Here is a 22,330-nt window from a genome sequence, read left to right as displayed (position 1 = left end):
ATCCCATCCATTTGTGGAAAATTCCAGCAGACTGAAGCCATTGATGGTTACTTTAGACAAAATAATATTAATATTTTATACTGTAGATAAAAGTATCATATAATACTAAGAGTACTAAAATACCACACTGTAACGAAGATGTGTCTTAATTGTGCTAATTATAAAGGTTTGGCAAACTTCAGTTTCTCACTACAAAACGTACATAATTATGATCCTTAATGCAAGACTGGGGACTGATATTTGCTAGCTTCTCTTCAAGGTACAATTTTTATGGCTTACTAAGCAGACCATCTGCTACAACTATAATTAGAACTCTCTCTTTTTTTTCACAGAACTGAGCCATATGCCTTTTAGGTACTCTAAAAGGTGCCTTTTAAAGAAAGATTTATGCAGCATATTTCGTCAGAATCAAACACAAACGTTAACTTGTCATCTCACTTTCTGTGTTAACATTTCAGTTAATGTCATGTTGGAACCAAAGCACAGAGGTTTACATCAATCGATTCACCTGAGGCAATTTTTTTAAGGTTCCTTCCAGATGACTTGCAAGGTAACAATGTACCCAATAATATAGAAGACCCAATCTGAGCTACGCACTTTAACAGACTTGATGAAAAAAATCAATCAACTAAGGAAAATTTTGGCATGTGATTTTTAAAAAGTGACCCCCCCCCCCCCCCAACAACAGTAGCTTTTGGTTGTTAGATTTCATTAATTTCGGCTTCCTTCAAAACCTCGAGATAGCACATGCATCAGGATTCTGACAGATGTGTGAATTTATTCAAAATTAACTATCTAGTTAAAAGGCCAGGCTAAAACCTGAAATCATCTTTCATGAGCGGATGCACACATGAACTAGTAAGGCAAACACAATGATGAATGATGAAGCTTCAGAATGAGTAGGCGAATCAGAAAAGGGCCTAGGAGCCCCGTGGCAAAGAGAGGCAAATTGGAATACTGCCTTCAGAAGCTCTGTTCACAATCTGAGTTCAATCCCGACGGAAGTCAGTTTCCGGTAGCCAGCTCAGTGGTGACTCAGCCTTCTATCCTTCTGAGATTGGTAAAATATGTACTCAGCTTACTGGGGTTAAAGTGTATATCGTCATGATATATATATAAAAGTTCACATAAAAGGTCATTTCAAGTTAGCAGAAGGTTTTTGAACCCAAAGGACGGAGACAGTCAGTCTAGGGGCAAAAGTAGCAAACATTAACCTTTAACATGATTGGTGAATTCAACTGTGATTCTAGACCAATGAGAGGCTGAGGCCTGGGCAGGGAAACGTATCCCTGATGAATGCATTTGTATATGCTGAGATAGAGTTGAGCCTGAGTTAAGTTCTGTGTGTGTTGAACTTTGTTATGCTGAAGAGTTCTGTATAGTGTTATAGTTTTATATAGGTAGACTTGTATAACCTTGCAACTGCTAAAGTAAAAGCCTTCCTATGGAAAGAACATCTTGCGTGAAGAGTATTCTTTTCCAAGTGTGGTATAAGGTTGCAGTGAGTGCAAGAAGACTACTATAGACTTCTCATCTTACCAGAGTGACTCCGCTTTATTCTCTGCTGATATATATGACTGGGGAAGGCAATGGCAAACCACCTCTAAACATAGTCTGCCTAGTAAATGTCAGGATGTGATGTCACCCCATGGGTCAGTAATGTCCTGGTGCTTGTACAGAGGACTACCTTTACTTTTTACCTAAGAGTTAGATGGAGTTGGTACACCTCTAAAACTGGCTTCTTTAACAGAAGGCTCCCAGTGTAACAGCAGTTCTTCAAACAGAATCTTGCAGGTGAGTGTGAAGAAATCAGAAAATTGAAATTCTACCACAAGTAAACTGGCGAAGGGCATTATTAAGGCTAGAATGATTAATTATGCAAAAGAAGGAGAACTTCCTGAGAGAAATCTGCAAGGTAGCAGCAAGAGAAAGTCTTGCTTCCTAACCATTTAAAATCATTTGTAGAGAAGGGCAATCAAGCAGGTATTACATACTTAAGACTTCCAAACTTTCTAAAGTTTCAGAAACTTAAACCTTACCCAAACCAGTAAAACTCTGTTCACATAGAAATGCCTGGTAGATCATGTAAGGTATTCTCTAATAATATTCCCTTGAGATTTATATATAATAATCAGGAATCAGAGGAGAGTCTGTGGTAGGAGAAATACCACCTCTAATGGTGTTTTCTTATGCAATAATACACTTTTCATACTAACGTGGTTGTTGGTAAATGACACTTGTCTCAGGGGCTAATGTATGCAATAGCACTTCTAAATTAAAATCCTTAGCTACTAAATTTGAATAATTCCACCGAAAGGGTTCAATTCTATATACGTGCTTTAGTGACACTACTAAAAATGCACACTCTTTTTTTTGGCTGTCAAGTCACATCTGACTTATGGCAACTGATAAGGTTTTCAAAGCAAGAGATGTTCGGAACTGGTTTTTCATCGCCTGGCTGTATGTCAAAACCCTTCTTTGGGGTCTCCCATCCAAACACTTGCCAGAGTCGACCCTACTTAGCTTCTGAGAACTGACAAGATCAAGCTAGAACTTTATAGCGACCATTTTATTGAGCAGTGGTAAATCTGTCACACAAGTTGAACCGTGCATTAAAATGTCCACATATGCATCATGCACTACACCCTATTTCTGGCAAGGGGACATTGGTCAACCCAAATGACATATCCTCCAACATCTGTAACTGAAAGCACATGCTTACCTAGCATGTGCATTATGTCCTTAGACAGATACTTAAAACACTTAAAATGTTGAAAGTGGCGCATAAACTTTCTGCTTTAGATTCTTACCTCCTTCTGATCAAGCTGTAGTGAGGATTTGATCAAGTCTCTGAGTGCAGTGAGCTGTTTCTTTTCTTCATCTTGTGTCTGCTTGATCTACAGACGCAAAAAACGACACCTATTTATTTTAATATTCTAAAACCTACACACATTTAAAACCAATCCATCATGAAGTTAAAATGAAGAATCAATTGATCACTATGTATGCTTTCACGCTGTACTGATACACAGAAATTTAAGACCATCAGGAGAGGGTGAGACAATCTGCAAATGTTTGGCATGGTTATTTAGGAGGAGCAGCAGGGCACAGATGAGTCCCTGTTCACTCCATAGCAACTGTCCTATTGTTCCAAGGGTGAGATTCCAATGTGGTCCTCTGAGAGCCTTCCAAGAAAACGGTATTTCTTTGCCCTTTTCCAGGACATGCTCAAAGCAGGTTGGCCTAAGAAGTTTGCTCCTTTAGTCCCCCTGCCAAGAGCTTCCAACCAATGCCAGCTTCATGAAGCTGGATGACCCTCTCACTTACAGAAGTTCGCCAAGCTGTGAAATAAAATATTCCCTAGGCATCCATTTCTAAATTCAGGGCCTGCACCTGGAACTCTCAAGGTGGAAGGATCAACATGTTTTCAAAAAAAGATAATAAAGTCGGCTCTGTGCTCATGTTGACCTTCAGAACAAACATTCTCCTTCGTCATAACGACGCCTCTTCAGGGAAATGAATGAAGTTACACTTTGAGTGTTGGGGCTCTAAATAAAACATGTGGGCACAACTGAACAAATGATGGGAAAATTCAGGAAGCTACATAGCTATAGGTACAACAGGTGAGAAGGAGAGGGGGGAGAAATAAATTCAAGTCAGAAATTCACATCTTCAGGAAGCTGGTGTGAATGCAGAATTCTTGGTCTGGATTAACAGAAAACAGAGGAACCATAGGTAGGTATGTTGATTCAACAAGGATGGCCTTATTTCCCATTTATAAAGTAGTCTGGACATGCTTGCTACCACTACCATGTTTCTCTGAAAATAAGACAGTGTCTTATATTAATTTTTGCTCCCAAAGATGCACTATGTCTTATTTTCAGGGGATGTCTTATTTTTCTGCTCCACAGCTGCATGCTCTGGTGTTTTGTTCGACGGGAATGCTTCCAAACAAAAATTTTGCTACGTCTTACTTTTGGGGGATGTTTTATATTTAGCACTTCAGCAAAACCTCTACTACGTCTTATTCTCAGGGGATGTCTTATTTTCAGAGAAACAGGGTACATCAACAACCAGAAGTGAAAAAAAGTCTTTTTTTTAAGATGCACACAGAACACTATCAACTATCACCAATTTTTGACAGTCTTCATTTAATTTTTTTACTTGAAAAATACAAAAAGGTGTTCATAAATTAGGGATATAAATTTCTAGAATAATAATATTCACATTGTGCTGTCAAGCCACAAATGCACAAATACACAGTTCTATTACTAAAAATATAAATAGGCTTCAAATGCAGAAATCATGAACAAGCTAGAACAGATCACCTAATTTCATTACTGTTTTAAAAGAAGTGTTACATTCTGGCTCCGTGGTGGCGAACCTTTGGCACTCCAGATGTTATGGACTACAATTCCCATCAGCCCCTGCCAGCTGGAGTGCCAAAGGTTCGCCACCACGGAGCTAGAATGTAACACTTCTTTTTAAACAGTAATGAAATTAGGTGATCTGTTCCCAGATACATAAATCCATATAAACATATCAATCAATTTCCCTTGTCCGTTTATAGTAAGATTAGTAATTTTCATAATTTCCCAAGTCTTATTATGACCCTGAAAGATGCTTCTTCTTCTAATACTCAGACAGAGAGTGCCGTATATATTCGTGTATAAGTCGACCCGAATATAAGTCGAGGCACCTAATTTTACCACAAAAAACTGGGAAAACTTATTGACTAGCATATAAGTCGAGGGTGGGAAATGCAGCATCAATTGAGGCATCAGTAGGTTAAATGTTTTTGAATATTTATTTCAAAGAAAAACAGTAAACTGGCTCTGTAAGTGGAAAAGAGGGTCAACAAGAACAATAAGGTTTCAACAATAACTTTAAAAGTACAAAAACCTTAGCTCAACCAGCGACCATGCTAAAACAAAAGAGTTAAAATCCTTCAAAACTGGATTCTTCATCATCATCTGTATGTCCAAATGTAACCCAACTTAGATTTTAAGAGGGATATTATCCGAAATGAAAAATCTACTATTAGATTCCATTGTAAACAATGGGGATGGGGCATCCCCTTTGGGGGTCAATAACTTTGGATCCCCTAACCCAAACTTCACCAAACCTGGCTGGTATCATAAAGAGACTCTCCTGATGAGCTCAGCCAGGTTTGGTGAAGTTTGGTTCAGAAGGGTCCAAAGTTATGGACCCTCAAAAGGGTAGCCCCATCTACTAATAGCTCCCATTGAAAACAATGGGGAATGGGGGCACCTCCTTTGGGGGTCCATAACTTTGGACCCCCTGAACCAAAGTTTACCAAACTTGGCTAGTATCATCAGGAGAGTCTTCTGAGGGTACCCTGAAAATTTGGTGCCTCTAGCATAAGAACTGCTGGCCAGCAAAGTAAAAACACACAAAAAATTTTAATGACCCGCATATAAGTCGAGGGGAGCTTTTTCAGCATTAAAAATGTGCTGAAAAATTCGACTTATACATGAGTATATACGGTATGTTTTATTTTTCAAATAAATGTGGCATGCAGGTCATAAGAGGATACGACAAAGCAGAATAACTGGGCGTCAAGTTGGAATATTCACACTATTCCCTCCAAACTAATCTAACAGAGTTGTTCTGCCTTGTTTAAATAGCATAAAGGTTGAATCATCCAACAAATATAGTTCTTTGAGAGTTAAGAAGTTAAACGAAGTTAAACAATTCTTAAGAAGAATCCCCAGAAAAACAGGCAACAATCCAAGCTCCATAAATCACTTACATTATATAAATCAGCAGCCAGCTTTTCAATATACTGTTTCAGTTTATCCGCTGTTTTCAAGCCATCTTGGAAGAAACTATAACGGAAAATACCTGTGATTTATCAGCAATAAATGAGTTCAATTTTTTTTAAAGAATCACCAGAACTTACAAAAAGCCTGAACATCTGAATAAGCATCTAAAATATACTGCCCAAGTCCCCTCCTCTGCAAATATACAAGGTACAGTAAATATCTGCATATAATTTGTAACTCATAATCATTCTTTTAGACACCTTGAAACATATTTTAATCCTTATTCACTCACACATTTTCCGCATACGTATTACTTAACAGATCCTTAGCTCAGACATGTACTGATTTTGACCTTCAACACAGAGCTCTTGCCACTGCAAGAATATACTGGGTCAGCAGAACGGTCCATTGGTTCACTTACCGTGAAGGAGCCTTCTCTTGTAGGCGATGGGGCATCTTGGTGGGTGATTCTCCACCCCATTTCAGGGAGGCAGGAAATAGAATTTCATCACTTCCTGTCCAGTCTAGGAATCAAATTTACCCAGTATTCGACTGAACTAGCAGTCCCACACCGGAAACAGATCGGAAAGGAACAAGACTCCAAAATGGAGAAACAAACAAGGTCCAAATAACATGAACAGTAACATGAACTATAACAGACAACTGAACATGTCTAACTAGTGACCTAGGGGAATCCCAATCACTACTGTTATATTGATGCGAGGAGGATAAGTTGTAGAAACATGAGAGATGCTAACGAAGTTACTGGGAGGGCCAAGATGCCCCATCGCCTACAAGAGAAGGCTCCTTCACGGTAAGTGAACCAATGAATGACGGTTCTCTTGCAGGCTCAGGAGACATCTTGGTGCAGGACCTCCCAAAGCAGTGTCCCCAAAAGGGTGGGCTATCGCTAGGTATCTATGATGTGTTCCAAGAACTCTGCGTCCGAAGACGGTGTCTGCAGCTTCCCATGAATTAAGCCGGGTAGTGCTTTAAATCTTGAAAGATGAAGGGGTCGCACCATATAGCTGCCTTGCAAATCTGCTTCTATTGTGGCTGCCAGGTCGAAAAGGTCATGCAAGTTAGGTCGCTAAGCTGACCTAGTTGAATGGGCGGCAGTAATCCCCTGAGGGGACTGGAACCTTAGAGGCCTTATGAGCTTCCACAATACATGACTTAATATTTGAGCTAATAGAAGCTGCTGTCATGGACATGCCCTAATTTTGGTGGGGTAATGTTAATGAAGAGAGGGTTTGTGTTTGTCTGATTGGAAGTCAGTGCGCGATAATGAACGCTTTGAGAGGCTCAGCTTCGTCTGACATCCAAATTATGCCACAGACGCTTCTTTGGGATGATTAGGGTCGAGGCAGAAAAGATGGAAAGAATGATGTCTTGCTGCACGTGAAAGCTGGATGAAGCCTTGGGCTTCGAATGTTAACCACTTAATGCAGGAGGACCACTTTGTCATCGTGGAAAGATGCACAGGTTCGGGTCTATGGAGAGAGCCCTGAGTTCTGATACTCTCCTGGCTGTAGTGATGGCTATCAGGAAGAGCACCTTCAGTCTGAGCCAACGTGAGGGTGAATTGTCTCTGGATGGGTTCGAATGGCTATTTGGTCAGGGCTGAGAGAACCGTGGTGCAATCTCCATGAAGGGGAACCCGATGGTGAAGTAGGGAGGTTGCAGACTGTTGCACGCCTTTTAGGAATCTGAGGATGTCTGGGTGTTGGGAGGCCGCATGTAGCCCTTGGAGACTTGTGCCAGACTGTAGATAAGGCGGCTACCTGTCTTCTTAGAGTATTACATCGGAGACTTCGATTGAAATCCATCTTTGTAAAAAACTCCAGCACTGGACGCTAGGGTGGAGTTTCTGGATTTACCTTTTCTTACTCATGGCCCAGCTGGACGAAGGTCTCTCCATGGCAATATCCATAGATGCGTGGCGTGGCCGGGCCGTCTGGAGGCCAGGTGAGAGTATTGTTACTGCCATGGAGAGTAACCTTTGGCTAGTTAGATTTGCGCTCGCTCAACCTCCAGAAGCGGTTAGATAGAAACCAGGCAGGGTCTGGGTGCCACCACAGGGGACCCCTGAAGGAGTGAGGTCTAGGAAGCACTGGTAGAGAGAATGGAGGAGAGACAGACAGCTCCTTTGTATACTTGCAGAGAACCATGGTCTCCTCGGCCAGTTGGGTGCCACCTAGGATGACCCTGGAGCCTTGGACAGTAGTATTCTTCCCTCGGATGTAGTTTCGAATGAGAGGAAGCTGGGGGAAGGCCATACAGGGAGACTGGGCGGCCATGTGGCTGTGAGAGAAGCGTCCACTGCAAGCGCTTCTGGATGAAAAAAAGAACCTGGGGAGATGAACCGTGGTAACTGTGGGAGTTCTGGAGCCGCCGCAAAGAGATCGACTGACGGGGTCCCTAGGGTGTTATGCGGATGTTCTCTTTGAAACACCTTTGGGTTCAATGACCATTCGGGCTGGAGAGATGGTTTGTCTGCTTAGCCAGTGTCTGGCTTGCAGGTTCAGAGTTCCCTGAATGTGTTCTGCCCTCAGGCTCAGGAGGTTGTTTTTCTGCCCAAGAGAGGATTTTGGAGGCTTCTCTTGTGCAGCGTCTTTGAGGATTTTGATCCCCCCTTGGATTGTTTATGTGTGAGCCTTGGCCGCTATATGTTGTCCCGTGTGAGGGATGAGGACGCATGCATGTTTGAGGACAGAATTTGTGGAAGAATAGAAGGCTAAGCGGATGGCTTTCACTTCCAGTATGTTGATGGGCAGTCTGGACTGGTCTTCCGTCCACTTGCCTTGAATCCGTATTTGTTCACCGAGGCTGCAGCTCCCCAGCCTTGGAGGCTTGCATCTGTGAATATTTGTAATCTGGGATGAGTGTAGGTAACTGCTTCCCCTATGAAGAGGCTTCCTTTGCACATCACACCAACGGTTGAAGAGACTTCTGTAGGGATTACTTGAAAAGTGGACTTGCAATCTCCTGTATCTTTCTTGGAGAATGATGTCTCTGTTGGTAGGAATGACCTAAGAAATCGTTGTGAGTGGTCGTCGCATGGAACGCAGTCCCCCATTGGGTGAGGTCGATGGTTGCAATCAGCATGCCCAAGAGTTTCACTAGTAGAAGAAGAGAGGCTGAAGGTCTCTGTAGGAGAAGACTTATCATTTTCTGGATTTTGTCTATTTTCTCCCCCGGGAGGAAGAGAGCATTTTTGTTGGAGTCTATGATGGCTCCGAGGTGTGTTAGACGTTGAGTAGGGATCAAGCAGCTCTTGTTCATGTTGATCAGGAACCCATGGGATTTTAGGGTCCGTATGACCAGATTCAGGTCTCGAACTGCTTTGTCCTTGGATTGTGACCGTATCAAGAGGTCGTCTAGATAGGGGTGAATGTGCACCCCCTGCTGTCGAAGAAGGATGATGGGGGCCAACATAATCTTCGAAAAAACTCTCGGGGCCGAGGCCAGCCCGAATGGGAGAGCCCTGAACTGATAATGTTTGTGGTTGACCGCAAATCTGAGGAACCTTCTGTGGGATGGTCTGATGGGCACGTGAAGGTATGCCTCGGAGAGGTCTAGGGATGTCATGAAGTCTCCGGGTCGGAGTAGTTCTCTTGAGATGGTCCTGAGGGACTCCATTTTGAATTCTCAAGCAGGTCTGATGAATTTGTTGACGGTTCAGGAGATTCAGGATTGCTCTCCAGTCCCCTGATTGGGGCTGTGAAGAAATGGCGAAGTAATGTCCGGAGAGAAGGTCTCCCCTTCCGGAACAGCCTCTATGGCACCGATGTTGAGGAGATGTTCTATGGCATTCAGAGTTCTGAGAGCTTTGTCCTTCTTGTTGCTTAGAGGGGAAGGGAGGAAGTGTGTAGGGGGGAAGGGAAAGAAACTTCATGGCATAACCCTGGGAGACAGCTTCTGTCATCCAGGTGTCGGCATGGGGCCTGGTCCACGCTTCCTGGAAAAGGAGGAGTCGCACCCCCCACCCAAGCGGAGAGTCAGGACTTGGGAGGTTGCATCCTGCTCTGGATGTTTTGTCAAACTTGGAGCTCTAAAATTTCCTCTGGCGACGAAAGAAACTGAAACCACGGGAGTGACCAGGAGGAGTTTCTGTTCTCTCTTGGTGTCCAGGAGGAGCTCCTACCGCCTCTGGGGGGCACGCTGTAAGACCCGCTGAGATCTGAAGTTGATGTTCTTGGCCAAGACTGGAGTTTTGTCTGATCGGCTGAATTTGGGTAATGCCTTCTTTTGTCCTTGGTTTCACTACGACGTGGTCTTCAGCTCGCTCCTGAATAGCGCTTTGCCTTGGAAGGCGAACTGGTGATTAGAGTTTTGACATTGAGTGTCGGCTTCGCCAGGCTCTTAATCCAGGCATTGCGACGGGCCACCAGGGTGGAGGCCATGGCGCGGGCTGACAGGACTAAGGCATCGGGCGGAGGCATCTGTGATGAAGGCAGCTCCCATTCTGATGCTCGATGCCCCTTCTCTAGCTGCTGTCATTTCCAGGGGCAGGATGTCTAGGACCCGATTAGGACCAGACGAGGAGTGCTCTGGCCACCGTGAGAGGCTGGTGCTATGGCCTTCATGGATGTCGCCAGGGATTCATGGGATCGCCTGAGCATGGTGTCTGGATCTCTTGTCAAGGTGAAATCTTTACTATTTGCCTTCCCTTTCGGGCCTTCCTTGATCCAGAAGTCCCCCCTAGACTGAGTGGCAAACTTCACTGGAGCATCAACAGGGGGGATCTTCATGGATGGATTCCGACATATTCCGGAACCAGGTAGCCGCCTCCTGGTCAGAGAAAATGGTGTGCTTGTTGGAAGCTGGGGCTTCCCATTCTTTGTGATTTTCTTAATGAAGAATTCAGGTATGGGGAACAGACCGACTTGGGGGTTTCCTCTTGTGGTAGATGTTGCTTACTGCCCCTTGGGGGCATCCTTGATGGGGGGCAACGCAGAGGAAGTTCCCCCTGGGATTTGGGCATCATCAGAATCCATGCAATTCGAAAGTGCCGAGGTGGTTTTGGCAATTAAAAGCAGCCAGATCCCTCATCATCTTGAAGCATCGGAGGGAGGCTTCAGCAGCACTAGTTTCCACCTCTTCGGGGTCGGAAAAGTGAGCTAGGGATTGGTGGTCCTCATCGCCACTGCCTTCCTCCTCATGAGGGAATTGCAGGGGATCTTCCATTGGGGATTCTAGGGTAGCCCCTAGTTAGCCCATCGGGTAGAAGGTGGGGACCTAGGGTAACTCCCTTAGCCAGTTTGCCCACCTGAAGGGAGAGCGATGGTGTCCTGAGGGGGGGAACCTAATGCACTCTCTATTGAGTGGCTGTGAGTGAGGTTCCTCGCACTCCTTGCCATGGGGGACCTAGGGTAGCCCCTAGTTTTGCCCAGGCTGCCTTCCGGCATAGTGGTTGGGGACCTGTATCCTTCTGGAACTGGAAGGCTCTGAAGTTTGTCTTCTATAGCCCTATTGGAGTGGAATGTGGCAAAGTCCTAAGGTGAAAGAGATTGCCAGTTGTGCTGGTTGAGCAGATTGGTACTCACTCTCCTCCCCTGGGTTGTTGTCTCTCTGCTCCGCCTCACACGAATGGCCTCGAGGCTGAAAGCGTCGGGTTGAAAAGCCTCTTCGCCACAAGCTCCGCAGCTGCCTCGCGGAGGGGGGGGGCTCCCGCTCTCCAGTCCCCTTCTGAGGGAGAACGAGCCGGGAGGGAAGGCTGGCTGCTCTGCCGCCAGGGCTCCTTGCACACTCCTGTGCGGAGGTCGTTGGGGAGCGGGACTGCGCCGGCGCGCAGCGCTGCTCCGGCGCTTGGCGCCATGTCCGCCATTAAGGCGGCAGCTGCCCGGCTGGGTCCCTGTGAGGGGCCGTGAGTGAAGCGCTTTGTTTTCTTTGCGGGCTGGTGCCTGGGCTCATTGGGGGCCCTAGGGGGGCCCGTTGGGCCATGGGGGTTTTTAGAGGTGCTGCTGGGGACTTTGGCATGCGCTCGGGTGGCCTCAGCAGCAGAGCGGTGGAATCCTGGGGGAAGGGAGAAACGGCCGTCGGCCATTTTAGGGTTTGGGCGGGAAGGTTCCCTGTGAGGGAGAGCTATCTGCCCACAAGTAACCCAGGAGACACACCGACAGTGAAAGATGAAGACACAAACAAAGAACACAGCTAAAACAAATAATAGTGACAGGAGGACGAATAAGAGAAAGAAAAAGCAGGAATAAGGTACCAGCTACCGAGAATTCCGTGCACTCCCTGTCTAGGCAGGAAAGATACTGGGTAAATTGGATTCCTAGACTGGACAGGAAGTGACGAAATTCTATTTCCTGCCTCCCTGAAATGGGGTGGAGAATCACCCACCAAGATGCCCTGAGCCTGCAAGAGAACACACCATACACCAGAGGAACACAAGGGCACTGATAGAACAAAATAATAAGATCTCATCAGAGGCCGCTTGAGGAACATCAAGGTGAACGCTGGGCGAGTGAGCAAGGCTGGGAAAGGCCTCCCCCCCCCCTTCCATCAGCTGTTCAGGCCCTGAGGGACCTTGGTGAGTTCCGCATGGCCTGCAAAACCAAATTGTTCTGCCGGGCCTTTGGGGAGGCCAGCCGCGGACTGCCTGCCCCCTCTGATGCCCCCGCACCACTTGTTATGCCACCTCCGACACTGCCAATGTAATATTCTATCTGGCACTGCTGGCCCCTTGCCAGCCTTGGGATCGGGCGCTGTCAACATACTGAAGTTGACTAATGGAAGTTATGTTAATGCTGCTGTGTTTAAGGCAGTGGTGGGATCCAAAAATTTTAATAACAGGTTCCAATGGTGGTGGGATTCAAACAGTGGCGCCGCCGCACACATGTATTTCCAGTCCTTATTGGGCAGGGAGGTTGCTTTAGTAACCCCTTCTCAGCACTCAGAAAAAATTAGTAACCACTTCTACAGAAGTGGTGAGAACTGGTTGGATCCCACCTCTAGTTTAAGGGTTTTAATATCACGGGTATATTTTGTTCTATTTGTTATTTATTGTAATTTTATGCACTGATTTGTTGTACATTACCCAGAGCCCTCCTCAATTGGTGGACTGTTTGAGTTAAATTTTAAATAAATAAAATGTAACAAATAAACAAATGTAAACAAATCCAAATTTCACCTTGAAAAACATCTGGAAAGCCTGAACTTGGACAGAACATCTGCAGAAAGCAGCACTTCTAGGAACTGCACATATTCTACACAAATACCTCTAATATCCTAGGTCCTTGGGAAGGACTCGATATTCAGAGATGAATTCTGGACACTTGTGCTGTGTTGTTATGTGTATAATAATACTAATACTAATACTACTAATAATACTAATACTAATAATCATAATCATAATAAAAAAAACTTCCTAGGCTTCTGGGTGAGGCTCGAATTGTAATGAGGGTGAGGCTCGAATTGTAATGAAGGTCAACAACCAGCTAAAGATCTGGCAGCTGTGAAATCTACAATAAAAATGTGAAATCTACCATAATAATTCACAGAACACAGAGGGGACTCTAACATATTAAAGAATAAAAGTAATGTTACACTTTAGTTTATATGCTGTATCTAAATAGCAAAAGGAACATTACACATGTGTTTATGACTTTAATGGAACTGTGTTTTTAATTGTATTTTAATTGTTAAAGTGTTTTAATATTTTTATATTTGCCATCCCGTAAGCCCTGATCGGGTGGAAAGGTTGCATTAAAAAAAAAGGTTGCATTTTTTTAAAAAAAATAACTAATAATCATACTTACTTGCACTGTGCATGATAATATTTAATAAGGTTCTGTAGAAGGTCGACACCTTTTTTTGTTTTAATTTCATTAACCTTAATGAGATACTGTAGAAAGAAAAAGCAAAGCTCAGTAGATAATTACATACTGTTGCCTCAACTGTATTCAAATACAGGTTCTATTTCAGATCTCTTTAACAAATTCAGCAATTATCTCAGAGGCTGCCTTGCAGCCTCCACCTAAAGAACTCTACCAATACAAAGATTAATTTTTTTGTGTACTGAGGAGATTAGCATTTCCTAGTTAACTTGCATTTATTAGGAAGCGATTAAAAACAAGGAAAACAGGAAGTGTTCTTCCTCTAAATTATTTCAATGATATCTTTTTCCTACAACAATAACCCATCCTTTGAACTGGGGTGGCCAACTTCCAGGTGGTGGCTGGAGGTATCTTACTATTATAGCTGATCTCCAGGCAATAGATTTGGAGATAATGGCTGCTTTGGAGGGTGGACCCTGTGGCATTGTACCCCACTGAAACCCTTCCCCCAAATCCCCTTCTCCTCAGGCTCGAACTGTAAAATCTCCAGGTATTTCCCGATCCAGAGATGGCCAACCCTACTTGGAACGATTTCTGAGAACAGCAGCAATGATGCAATCACTGACTGAAATCACCACAAACAGAATAAAAGTCCTTTTCAAATTATTCCTTTTCATACATACAATTTAATGAAGAATGACTATCCAACCTTTGATCCCAAACACTTAATAATAATCGGCTTTCCTCATTTATAAAATTCATTCTACAACAGTTTTATGACTGGCCCATCCTCTCAATTCTATTTTTTTTAAATGTATTATTATTTTTAATACTTCTACCTCCCATCTACTTAAGACAGGAACGGATCTCTTCGAACAACATGTACCATCTTACAACCCCTCCATAACGTAGTGGTCACAGACTAGGGCTGCCAGGTCGGAAAATACCTAGAACAGGGGTGTCCAACTCTGGCGCGCCATATGTTCGTGGACTACAATTCCCATTAGCCCCTGCTGGCATGGCCAAATGTCAGCAGGGGCTAATGGGAATTCTAGTCCATGAACATCTGAAGCGCCAGAGTTGGACACCTCTGACCTAGAAATTCTGGGGGTGGAACCTGAGGAGAGCAGAGTTTGGGGAGGAGAGGGGCCTCAGCTGAGTACAATGCCATATATTGCATCCTCCAAAGAAGCCATTTTCTCCACGGGAACTGATCTCGATCATCTGGAGAACAACTGTAAAAGCAAGAGACCTCCAGATGCCACCTGGAGACTGGCAACCCTATCACAGACCAGGATAGCCTTTGAAGATCATATTGCTTCTCTGCCATGATGCTCACTGAGTATTTTGGGCCACTCAGTCACATTCAACCTAACCTATCTCATCAGGTTGTTGTGAAGGCAAAGGTAAGGGGGGGGGGGCTGGCTTCTTTGGATGAAACCCGATAGACAATGTACAAAGGGAAAGGTACCAGAGACCAGGTGCCAACTGGCGTGGGTTAGAAAACAAGCCAAAAAGGTGGCAGGGACAAATGTGGCCTATGTCAGACTCTCGAACGTGGAAATAACAGAGACCGTAGGAAAGTCCAAAAGCAGTTTATTCCAGGTGATACGAAGAATAACAATGTAAAGCAGGATCTGAGCTAGAGAGCTCAGATCCAGGACTTATATCCTTTACCCCCCCTACCCCCCCCCCCACATTTCGCCCCACACCAAATGTCCACTACAGTTTCTACTACAAAGCTACAAAGAACCTGGGAACCTTTCACACCTCTTTGAAGATGGGCTGGCGCCAGGAGATTACTAGGAAAGGAAGAGGGAAACAGGGAAACAATTGCAAATCACACACAGCAAGACATCAAGATACTGAAAGGCATGGTCCTGACAACCTACACCTGGGTAAGCAGACACGCTGCATTGTAATGCTTCATTATACGAGCTCCAGAAGGGGATTGGCAGTAGAAGCCGCCTCCCTGGAAAAATTTAGATGTGTTTATTTATTTATTTATATCAGATTTATGAACTGCCCTCCCCTCAAGCATGAAAGCAATTGCACAATCACCCAAGCTTGCCTTACAGAGGAATGTAGAACCCAAATGCGATAAATAACTACAGTTTTACTTGAAACAGAAGTAATGAACTTCGAATATCGCTTAGCAACCACTGTGCCGTTTCCTTCCGAAGAGATTTCTTCACCAAGACTGACAAAGTCCTTTACCGAGAGCAGGATTAAAAACACTGCAAAGCTATAATGATTACTTACTTCACACATCTGAAGCTGAAACAGTCGCCTTTCCTTTTCCATTTCTTCGGCAATCTCTGCCCCTGTAATCTCTGTTCGTATCATCCCATGCTGTTTTGCATGTTCTCTTTTTTCCTTTTCAATTTTCGTACTGTAATGGTAAGAGCATCTGTTCTAGAAATGTGGATATGTTTTTTAATAAGCCCAACAGTCATTCTCGTAGGAACGACCCTGTTTCAGAAACTAGAAATATCTTACTACAAGCTTCTACTATACACAAATCTAGTTAAAACATGTTTTATCTTTTAGAATTACCCTGAAAATTAACTCTGTGATTTAAAGATAAATTGGGGGATGCATATGTACAGGTCAAAGGTGTGCCAACTATGTGTCACTCCAGCCAAATCTAATTTAAATATGGTTATAATAATTTCCGTGCCATCCTTATTGTTATGAGAATAATCTGAAGTACTTTTTTTGGGTGGGGATGGGGGTGGGGGAAGAAACAAAAACCTCCCTGTGATATAGCAAATAGTCTCAACTAATCTAGTTCTTGGACTCCCATGTTGTTTTGGAAGATATATGAAAGCAAGCCAATTATATGAATGAAGTCACAGTGTAGGGATGTTCCAGCAGTTGCTGGTTCAGTTCACTTTCCATTCAATAGCGATGATCAGGCAGTTAATTAACCAATGGAGGGTCACAATTTGTTTATATGTTTTCAACAAGAGGCAGCTGATTGCTGCTATCAAAAGCAGCAGACGAGAAATCAGCTGGGAGGAAATTAGTTTCTGATCTCTTGCCCAGAAAATGTTGTCCTGTCCAGATTAGAGCCTTCCACTCATGTGGAGGGGTGGGGAATCAAACCTGATTTTCCAGATCAGAGTCCAACATCATGCTGGCTCTCTGCCAAACAGGTTTACTAAGAAATTCATGGAATTTTTTTTATTATAACAGGGAAGGAAAAAACAAAGATAGGGTAAGGAATAAACAAGTCAATTCACTGAAAGAAAGAACATGCCAAACTTTAGAGAGGCAAAATAATTATTTTTAGGAAAAATGTATATGCCTCGTCTGCAGAGACCTTCTTGAAGCAATATAGTCCATAGGTGTCAAACTCGCGGCCCTCCAGATGTTATGGACTACAGTTCCCATCATCCCCTACCAGGATCATGATGGCAGGGAAAGATGGGAACTGTAGTCCATAATATTTGGAGGGCTGCGAGTTTGACACCTGTGCATTATACAGTTCAGTATAGGCCACTGGCATTTTGTGCAGAAAAGGTGTCTTCAAGCCATTGGGAAATTATGCCTTGCAATTCATGACCACACCCTACTTCCTGTTTTTTAGCATCATAATAAGGGCTCATTTACCTCATAATTTTGTTAGATGTGACTGACAGAATAGGTCACAGTAAACAACAGAAAGCATGAAGACCGGAGCAGAAATTTCAACATCATCTACTCTTGTTCCATTTGATTCTCAGTTTCTCCCACTGATGTTTCATGGATTTAGCCAATGACTGAGCAAAACCTAGCACTGAAACTCCCTGCAATACTAATACACTGCACTCGAAGGACCACAAAAGCAAAAGATGTAAATTCTACAGATTTGTGACACGCTGCTCTAAACTATAAATGCCAAAGTATTATTGTTTTTGTATATATTGCAAATGTATAAGAAGAGTAAGATGTAAAATAATAGGATATCTTCATTATTTGAACATGCAGGGTCAGAGATTTCCCACACCCACAAAAGATTATGTCCTTGGCCTACAATTTATAGATTACACTTAAAATGTGGACTATAACATGTATTTGCTAACTGAAATCAATTCTAACAAAACCAAGGTCATGCTCAGTTCCTAACCAGCAATTCAATCTCATTTCATTCAGTAAGATTCCATTCTAGTACATTTCAATACATCTGTAGCAGTTTGGTTACAGTTATTAGAAGCTGTTTATGTCACATGCATGTTTGGTAAATGACGAACAAGCTTTAGACAGCAACAATGTTTATATTTCTGAGTGAGCCTAAAACATGATCAGATTATTTCACATTATTTTTCCTGGTAAATAATTACAAACCATCGACTGAAGCTGATATAAGCCACAGACAGTGTCCAGACAACCTAATTCTCAAGGCTGGAAGACAACAGGCCACATGTTTTTAATGCTGCGTAAATGTTTATCCAACAAAATGAACAATACTTACAATTTGGTCTCATAATCCTTCCAGGCTTTGTCAAAAGGTTTTTTAAGGTCCTTAGGAAAGAGAAAATACACTTAAAACAGGTTGATAACAGTGCAATGTTAAAACACATATACTTAAGATACCAGTCCAAGGTTATGACTTTTTTGAAGGAAGGAAGGAAGGAAGGAAGGAAGGAAGGAAGGAAGGAAGGAAGGAAGGAAGGAAGGAAGGAAGGAAGGAAGGAAGGAAGGAAGGAAGGAAGGAAGGAAGGAAGGAAGGAAGGAAGGAAGGAAGGAAGGAAGGAAGGAAGGAAGGAAGGAAGGAAGGGAAGCAAAGCTGGAAGGAAGGCAAGGAAGGAAGGAAGGAAGGAAGGAAGGAAGGAAGGAAGGAAGGAAGGAAGGATGCAAGGAAGGAAGGAAGGAAGGAAGGAAGGAAGGAAGGAAGGAAGGAAGGAAGGAAGGAAGGAAGGAAGGAAGGAAGGAAGGAAGGAAGGAAGGAAGGAAGGAATTATTTTCTGAACTAAGTATTTCTTTCCAGTGGATCTTAAGGCACATATCTCAAGCTTTCAAGAAGGAACATGTTCTGCTATGGTGAAATGTTACAGAATCCAGAGGCGTAGCAAGGGGGAAAGTGCCTGGTGCATCCTCCGCCCCATCCCATCCTAGAATGCCCCCACAGGGGCACGTGCCCGGCGTGTTGTGCCCCCGGCCACCCGCTTGGAGCTACGCTTCTGATGGAATCCACATGCAGGCATGCTATTAGACTCACAGGACTACTGAAGAAATAATATCTGCAGTCCACATAACAGTACTATAGCAGTTAACACTTACCCCTTTTACCCCTTTCAAATCTCCCTTTAAAAGGGAATCTAATGTGAAGATGACATTGTGGCTCAAACCTTGGAGCTAAGAAGAAGAAAAAAAGCCAAAATTATTAATTTGAACGACAGATACCCATTAATATTTTTGTTTCTGCTCAGGCAGTGGAACAGATAGCAATAATTAAACTTATTAGCCAATTTGCAGCTTAACGTACATCTCATTATCTTCAGTTCTGCATAAAATGTAATAGAAGCAGCACTAAAAAGGAGAGGTTAAATTGTGGGATCAATTTTTATTTTCTGAATGAGAGCTTGAGTTGGCAGCGGCAGAAGTGGTAACAACTTGAAAGGATGCCACAGGCACACACTTGGCAAGGTACTTTGTCAACAACCAAGAAAGCTGCACAGATTCATGACCAAAGGGAAGAGAGAGAATCTTCAATTGATGTAGAAGGCCGTTTTTATTCTTAAAAACGTTGAAGGCATTTTGAGCCTTACAGTTTGCTTTGAATAGGCTTTTTTCCTGGTTTACAATCTTTTAAAGGGAGAGTACATTTTCTTTTATTTTACCCCACTTGTGTTCTGCCCCTGCTAATTTACAAACTGAAAGAAAAAATTTAGTCCATCTATGAAAGGATTGAAAAAGAAGATCCTTGAAAAAGGACCTTTAAGGTTTGAAACGAATACAAAGCCCTAAATGGTCTGGGACGAGCGTATGGGACGGTCTCTCCCATTATGTCCCCTGAAGGCAACTTCGATCAGCAAAGGAAATTTTGCTTGTGGTTCCTGGCCTGAGGGAAGTCCAGATGGCCTCAACGAAGGCCAAGGCATTTTCAGCCCTGGCTTCAACCTGGTGGAACACTCTGTCGAGTGACTGCCCATTCCAACTGCAGTTCATGTAAGCTTAACCACAACACAATATATGTAGCTTTATTTCCTTTGCTTTCTGATGCCTCAGAACTCTATTCAAATAATGGAATATATGAAGCAGGTGAAAAAAAAAAGGTCTGTGGTGGGAGCAAGGCCTAATCTCTCTCAGAATACAGTTTCTAAATCTACTCTTGTCAGGCTTCTATCAAGGGTCTACTAGTACTTTTTAATCCTTTCAACTAACTTACATACTTAGATATAGTCAGTTCAAATTTTAAGGCTGTGAGTGGTCTTGGACCTACATACATTTAAGGCTGTGAGCGGTTTTGGACCTACATGCCTACGGGACCGCCTCTCCTCATTATGCCCCTCTAGACCCCTCCGTTCAAGGGGGAGGGGGGGAAATTGCTGGTGGTTCCCAGTCCTAGACAGGTCCAGCTGGCTACTACAAGGGTCAGGGCTTTTTCGGTCCTGGCCCATATGTTACCACGGAGTAACGAGTTACTATAAGCTAACTCTGCACCGACACCTACCTGGTAGAATGAGCTCCCAACTGAGATCAGGGCCCTGCGGGACATCGGTGAGTTCCACAAGGCCTGTAAGACCAAGCTCTTCCGCCAGGCTTTTATATCTTGTCAGCTGGCCTGATTGGAACATCATGACCCCCATGGGTGCCTATTACGGGGTTTTATCACCATCTGTGTATTTATTGTTTTGGCTGAAATTTTAATTGAAATGCTTGTGTTTATACTGGTTTTATATTATATTGTTTTATCTGGTTTTATGTTGATGTATGCCATTGCAGAGAGTTTGAGCATTTTAAAATATTACTGTGCAAGAAATGTGACATTTCCCCCACGCTCTTGAATGCGCCTGGTATCCATCCCCTGCATCCCATATTCCATCCTCGGAGTAGACGCTTATTGTGTAGACAGCCCTGGTGAGCCTCACTGTCAATATTTTTAGAGTTAAGGCTGGAGTCTGTCTGTTAACGAATGGTTTTAACTGGGATTTTAATTCGATTGTGTTTTTACTGACTTGTATACCACCCAGAGGTCTTTGGGGATGGGGCAGTGTATCAAATTTGATTAATAAATAAATAAAATAAATTAATGGAAACTTTACTGCTGGCTCCTGGAAATTCAGAATAATTTTTTCTAGGTGGGGTCATTATACATGAATACGTAGATCAATTCTTCTATAGTAACTCGCTAAAGAAAACACTATTGGTTTTAAATATTTTAAGGAACGGAACATTGGAAACTCCTTACCAGATTTTTCAGCAGCGTTGATAATTCTTTAGTTAGAGTGGAAAATTTTACAAAAGCTGTTCCCAGATCTGGATTATCCCTACTTAAGAAATTACTTCCAAATTTATCTAGTACTTGTGCATAGTTCTCTTCATTTTGAACATGTTCTGTAGAAGAAAAGGTATAAAATAAACATTTCATTAATTGAAAGCATTGGCAAAAATGAATAGATGCATTTCTCCAAAAGAACAAATGTTTTGGAAAAGCCTTGGTTGTTTCAAGATAAGAACATATCATTAAGGATTTTGTATTCGTCTAAATGTCTTGGATGTTATCACAGTTCCAGAGAGCCTTTTGGCCTGGAAAAGAGGATTGACATTCACCGAGCTAACTTCAGAGCAGGAATTTGAGGAATGGCTTGCAAATAAGAATGTAATGCAAAAATGACATGTCATCACCAGAATCTCTTGTAATTATAGGGTAGTTTCATCCAAACAAACTAAAATGTCACCAACTATTTATACAATCAGGACGCTAAGAAAAGTCTGCATATTTTGCTGTGACAACAGAACCTTCTTTGGCTAAATGACTGTATAGAAGAAAATGGCTTTAAAATACCATTTTGTAGTCAGTGACAGATGGGTACCTACAACTGTAGTGAATGTGACTGTGTTTGAACACCTGTGGGCGTTATTTTAAAACTACACAGTGCAAAAACAAAAAAGACCACCAACACCACATCCATGTTTTGACTACCATGGTAAGAAGTCACTTAATTGACACAAGCATTCTTGGATATGTTTGGTTTTGGCTTTCAACCCCCCTTTTCCCCCTCATGCCCTCTACACAGCACTTTAAAGCCCATAATTATGCTACAACTCCTATGATTAAACAGAACAAGCTGTAATTCTCAAGTAACCCAGCAGACATGATGAATTGATTTTTTTCCTAAACTTTAGAAAACTAAATGAAAATCCTAAGCAGAATTTCATCCTTCTAAGTCCACTGAGGTCAATGGCTTAGAAGGAGGAAACTCTGCTTGAAATGGCACTGTTAGTGTTTATTTCCTTACAAAAACAAATTCACTTCCTGCAAATTTTTGAGCACATATTTGCTAAATACCATAGTGTTTCAATTTGCACATACAGGTTCGTACAAATATGTAAAGCTCCCCAGTCAAGACCAGTGATTCATGCAACAGTAGCACTACCATGCAGTGAAACACCACAGCCTTGACTGACCTGTAAGGATACTGCAGGAGCACGAGATCCCTTTTATTAATTTAAAGTAATACAGGAAATTCTGCACATTCCTCCACTATTTGTTCCCTGCTACCTCATCAGCTCGTTTCAACAATCCCACAGGTCGGAATCATTGTCTAAATC

The 22,330-nt window shown here is 43.0% G+C and overlaps 1 protein-coding gene across 12 annotated transcripts in view; it reads right to left on the bottom strand.

Annotated features, from left to right (window-relative positions):
• ASAP1 (ArfGAP with SH3 domain, ankyrin repeat and PH domain 1) overlaps window positions 1-22,330 on the bottom strand; it is a 159,268-nt gene that overhangs the window by 54,941 nt on the left and 81,997 nt on the right. For all 12 annotated transcript variants that reach the window (XM_048507378.1, XM_048507388.1, XM_048507389.1 and 9 more), the window contains exons 4-10: window positions 20,967-21,112; window positions 18,836-18,910; window positions 18,027-18,076; window positions 15,833-15,962; window positions 13,553-13,638; window positions 5,774-5,849; window positions 2,811-2,897 (exon numbers count right to left, since the gene is read on the bottom strand). In XM_048507378.1, the coding sequence (XP_048363335.1) occupies window positions 2,811-2,897; window positions 5,774-5,849; window positions 13,553-13,638; window positions 15,833-15,962; window positions 18,027-18,076; window positions 18,836-18,910; window positions 20,967-21,112 (650 nt within the window). The remainder of the gene's footprint in view (window positions 1-2,810; window positions 2,898-5,773; window positions 5,850-13,552; window positions 13,639-15,832; window positions 15,963-18,026; window positions 18,077-18,835; window positions 18,911-20,966; window positions 21,113-22,330) is intronic.

The sequence above is a fragment of the Sphaerodactylus townsendi genome, linkage group LG09 (genome assembly GCF_021028975.2).
Source record: "Sphaerodactylus townsendi isolate TG3544 linkage group LG09, MPM_Stown_v2.3, whole genome shotgun sequence".
In the NCBI taxonomy this organism is placed as follows: Eukaryota; Metazoa; Chordata; class Lepidosauria; order Squamata; family Sphaerodactylidae; genus Sphaerodactylus; species Sphaerodactylus townsendi.
The sequence above is the reverse complement of the archived record's forward strand: the minus strand, read 5'-3'. Positions and strand labels throughout refer to the sequence as shown.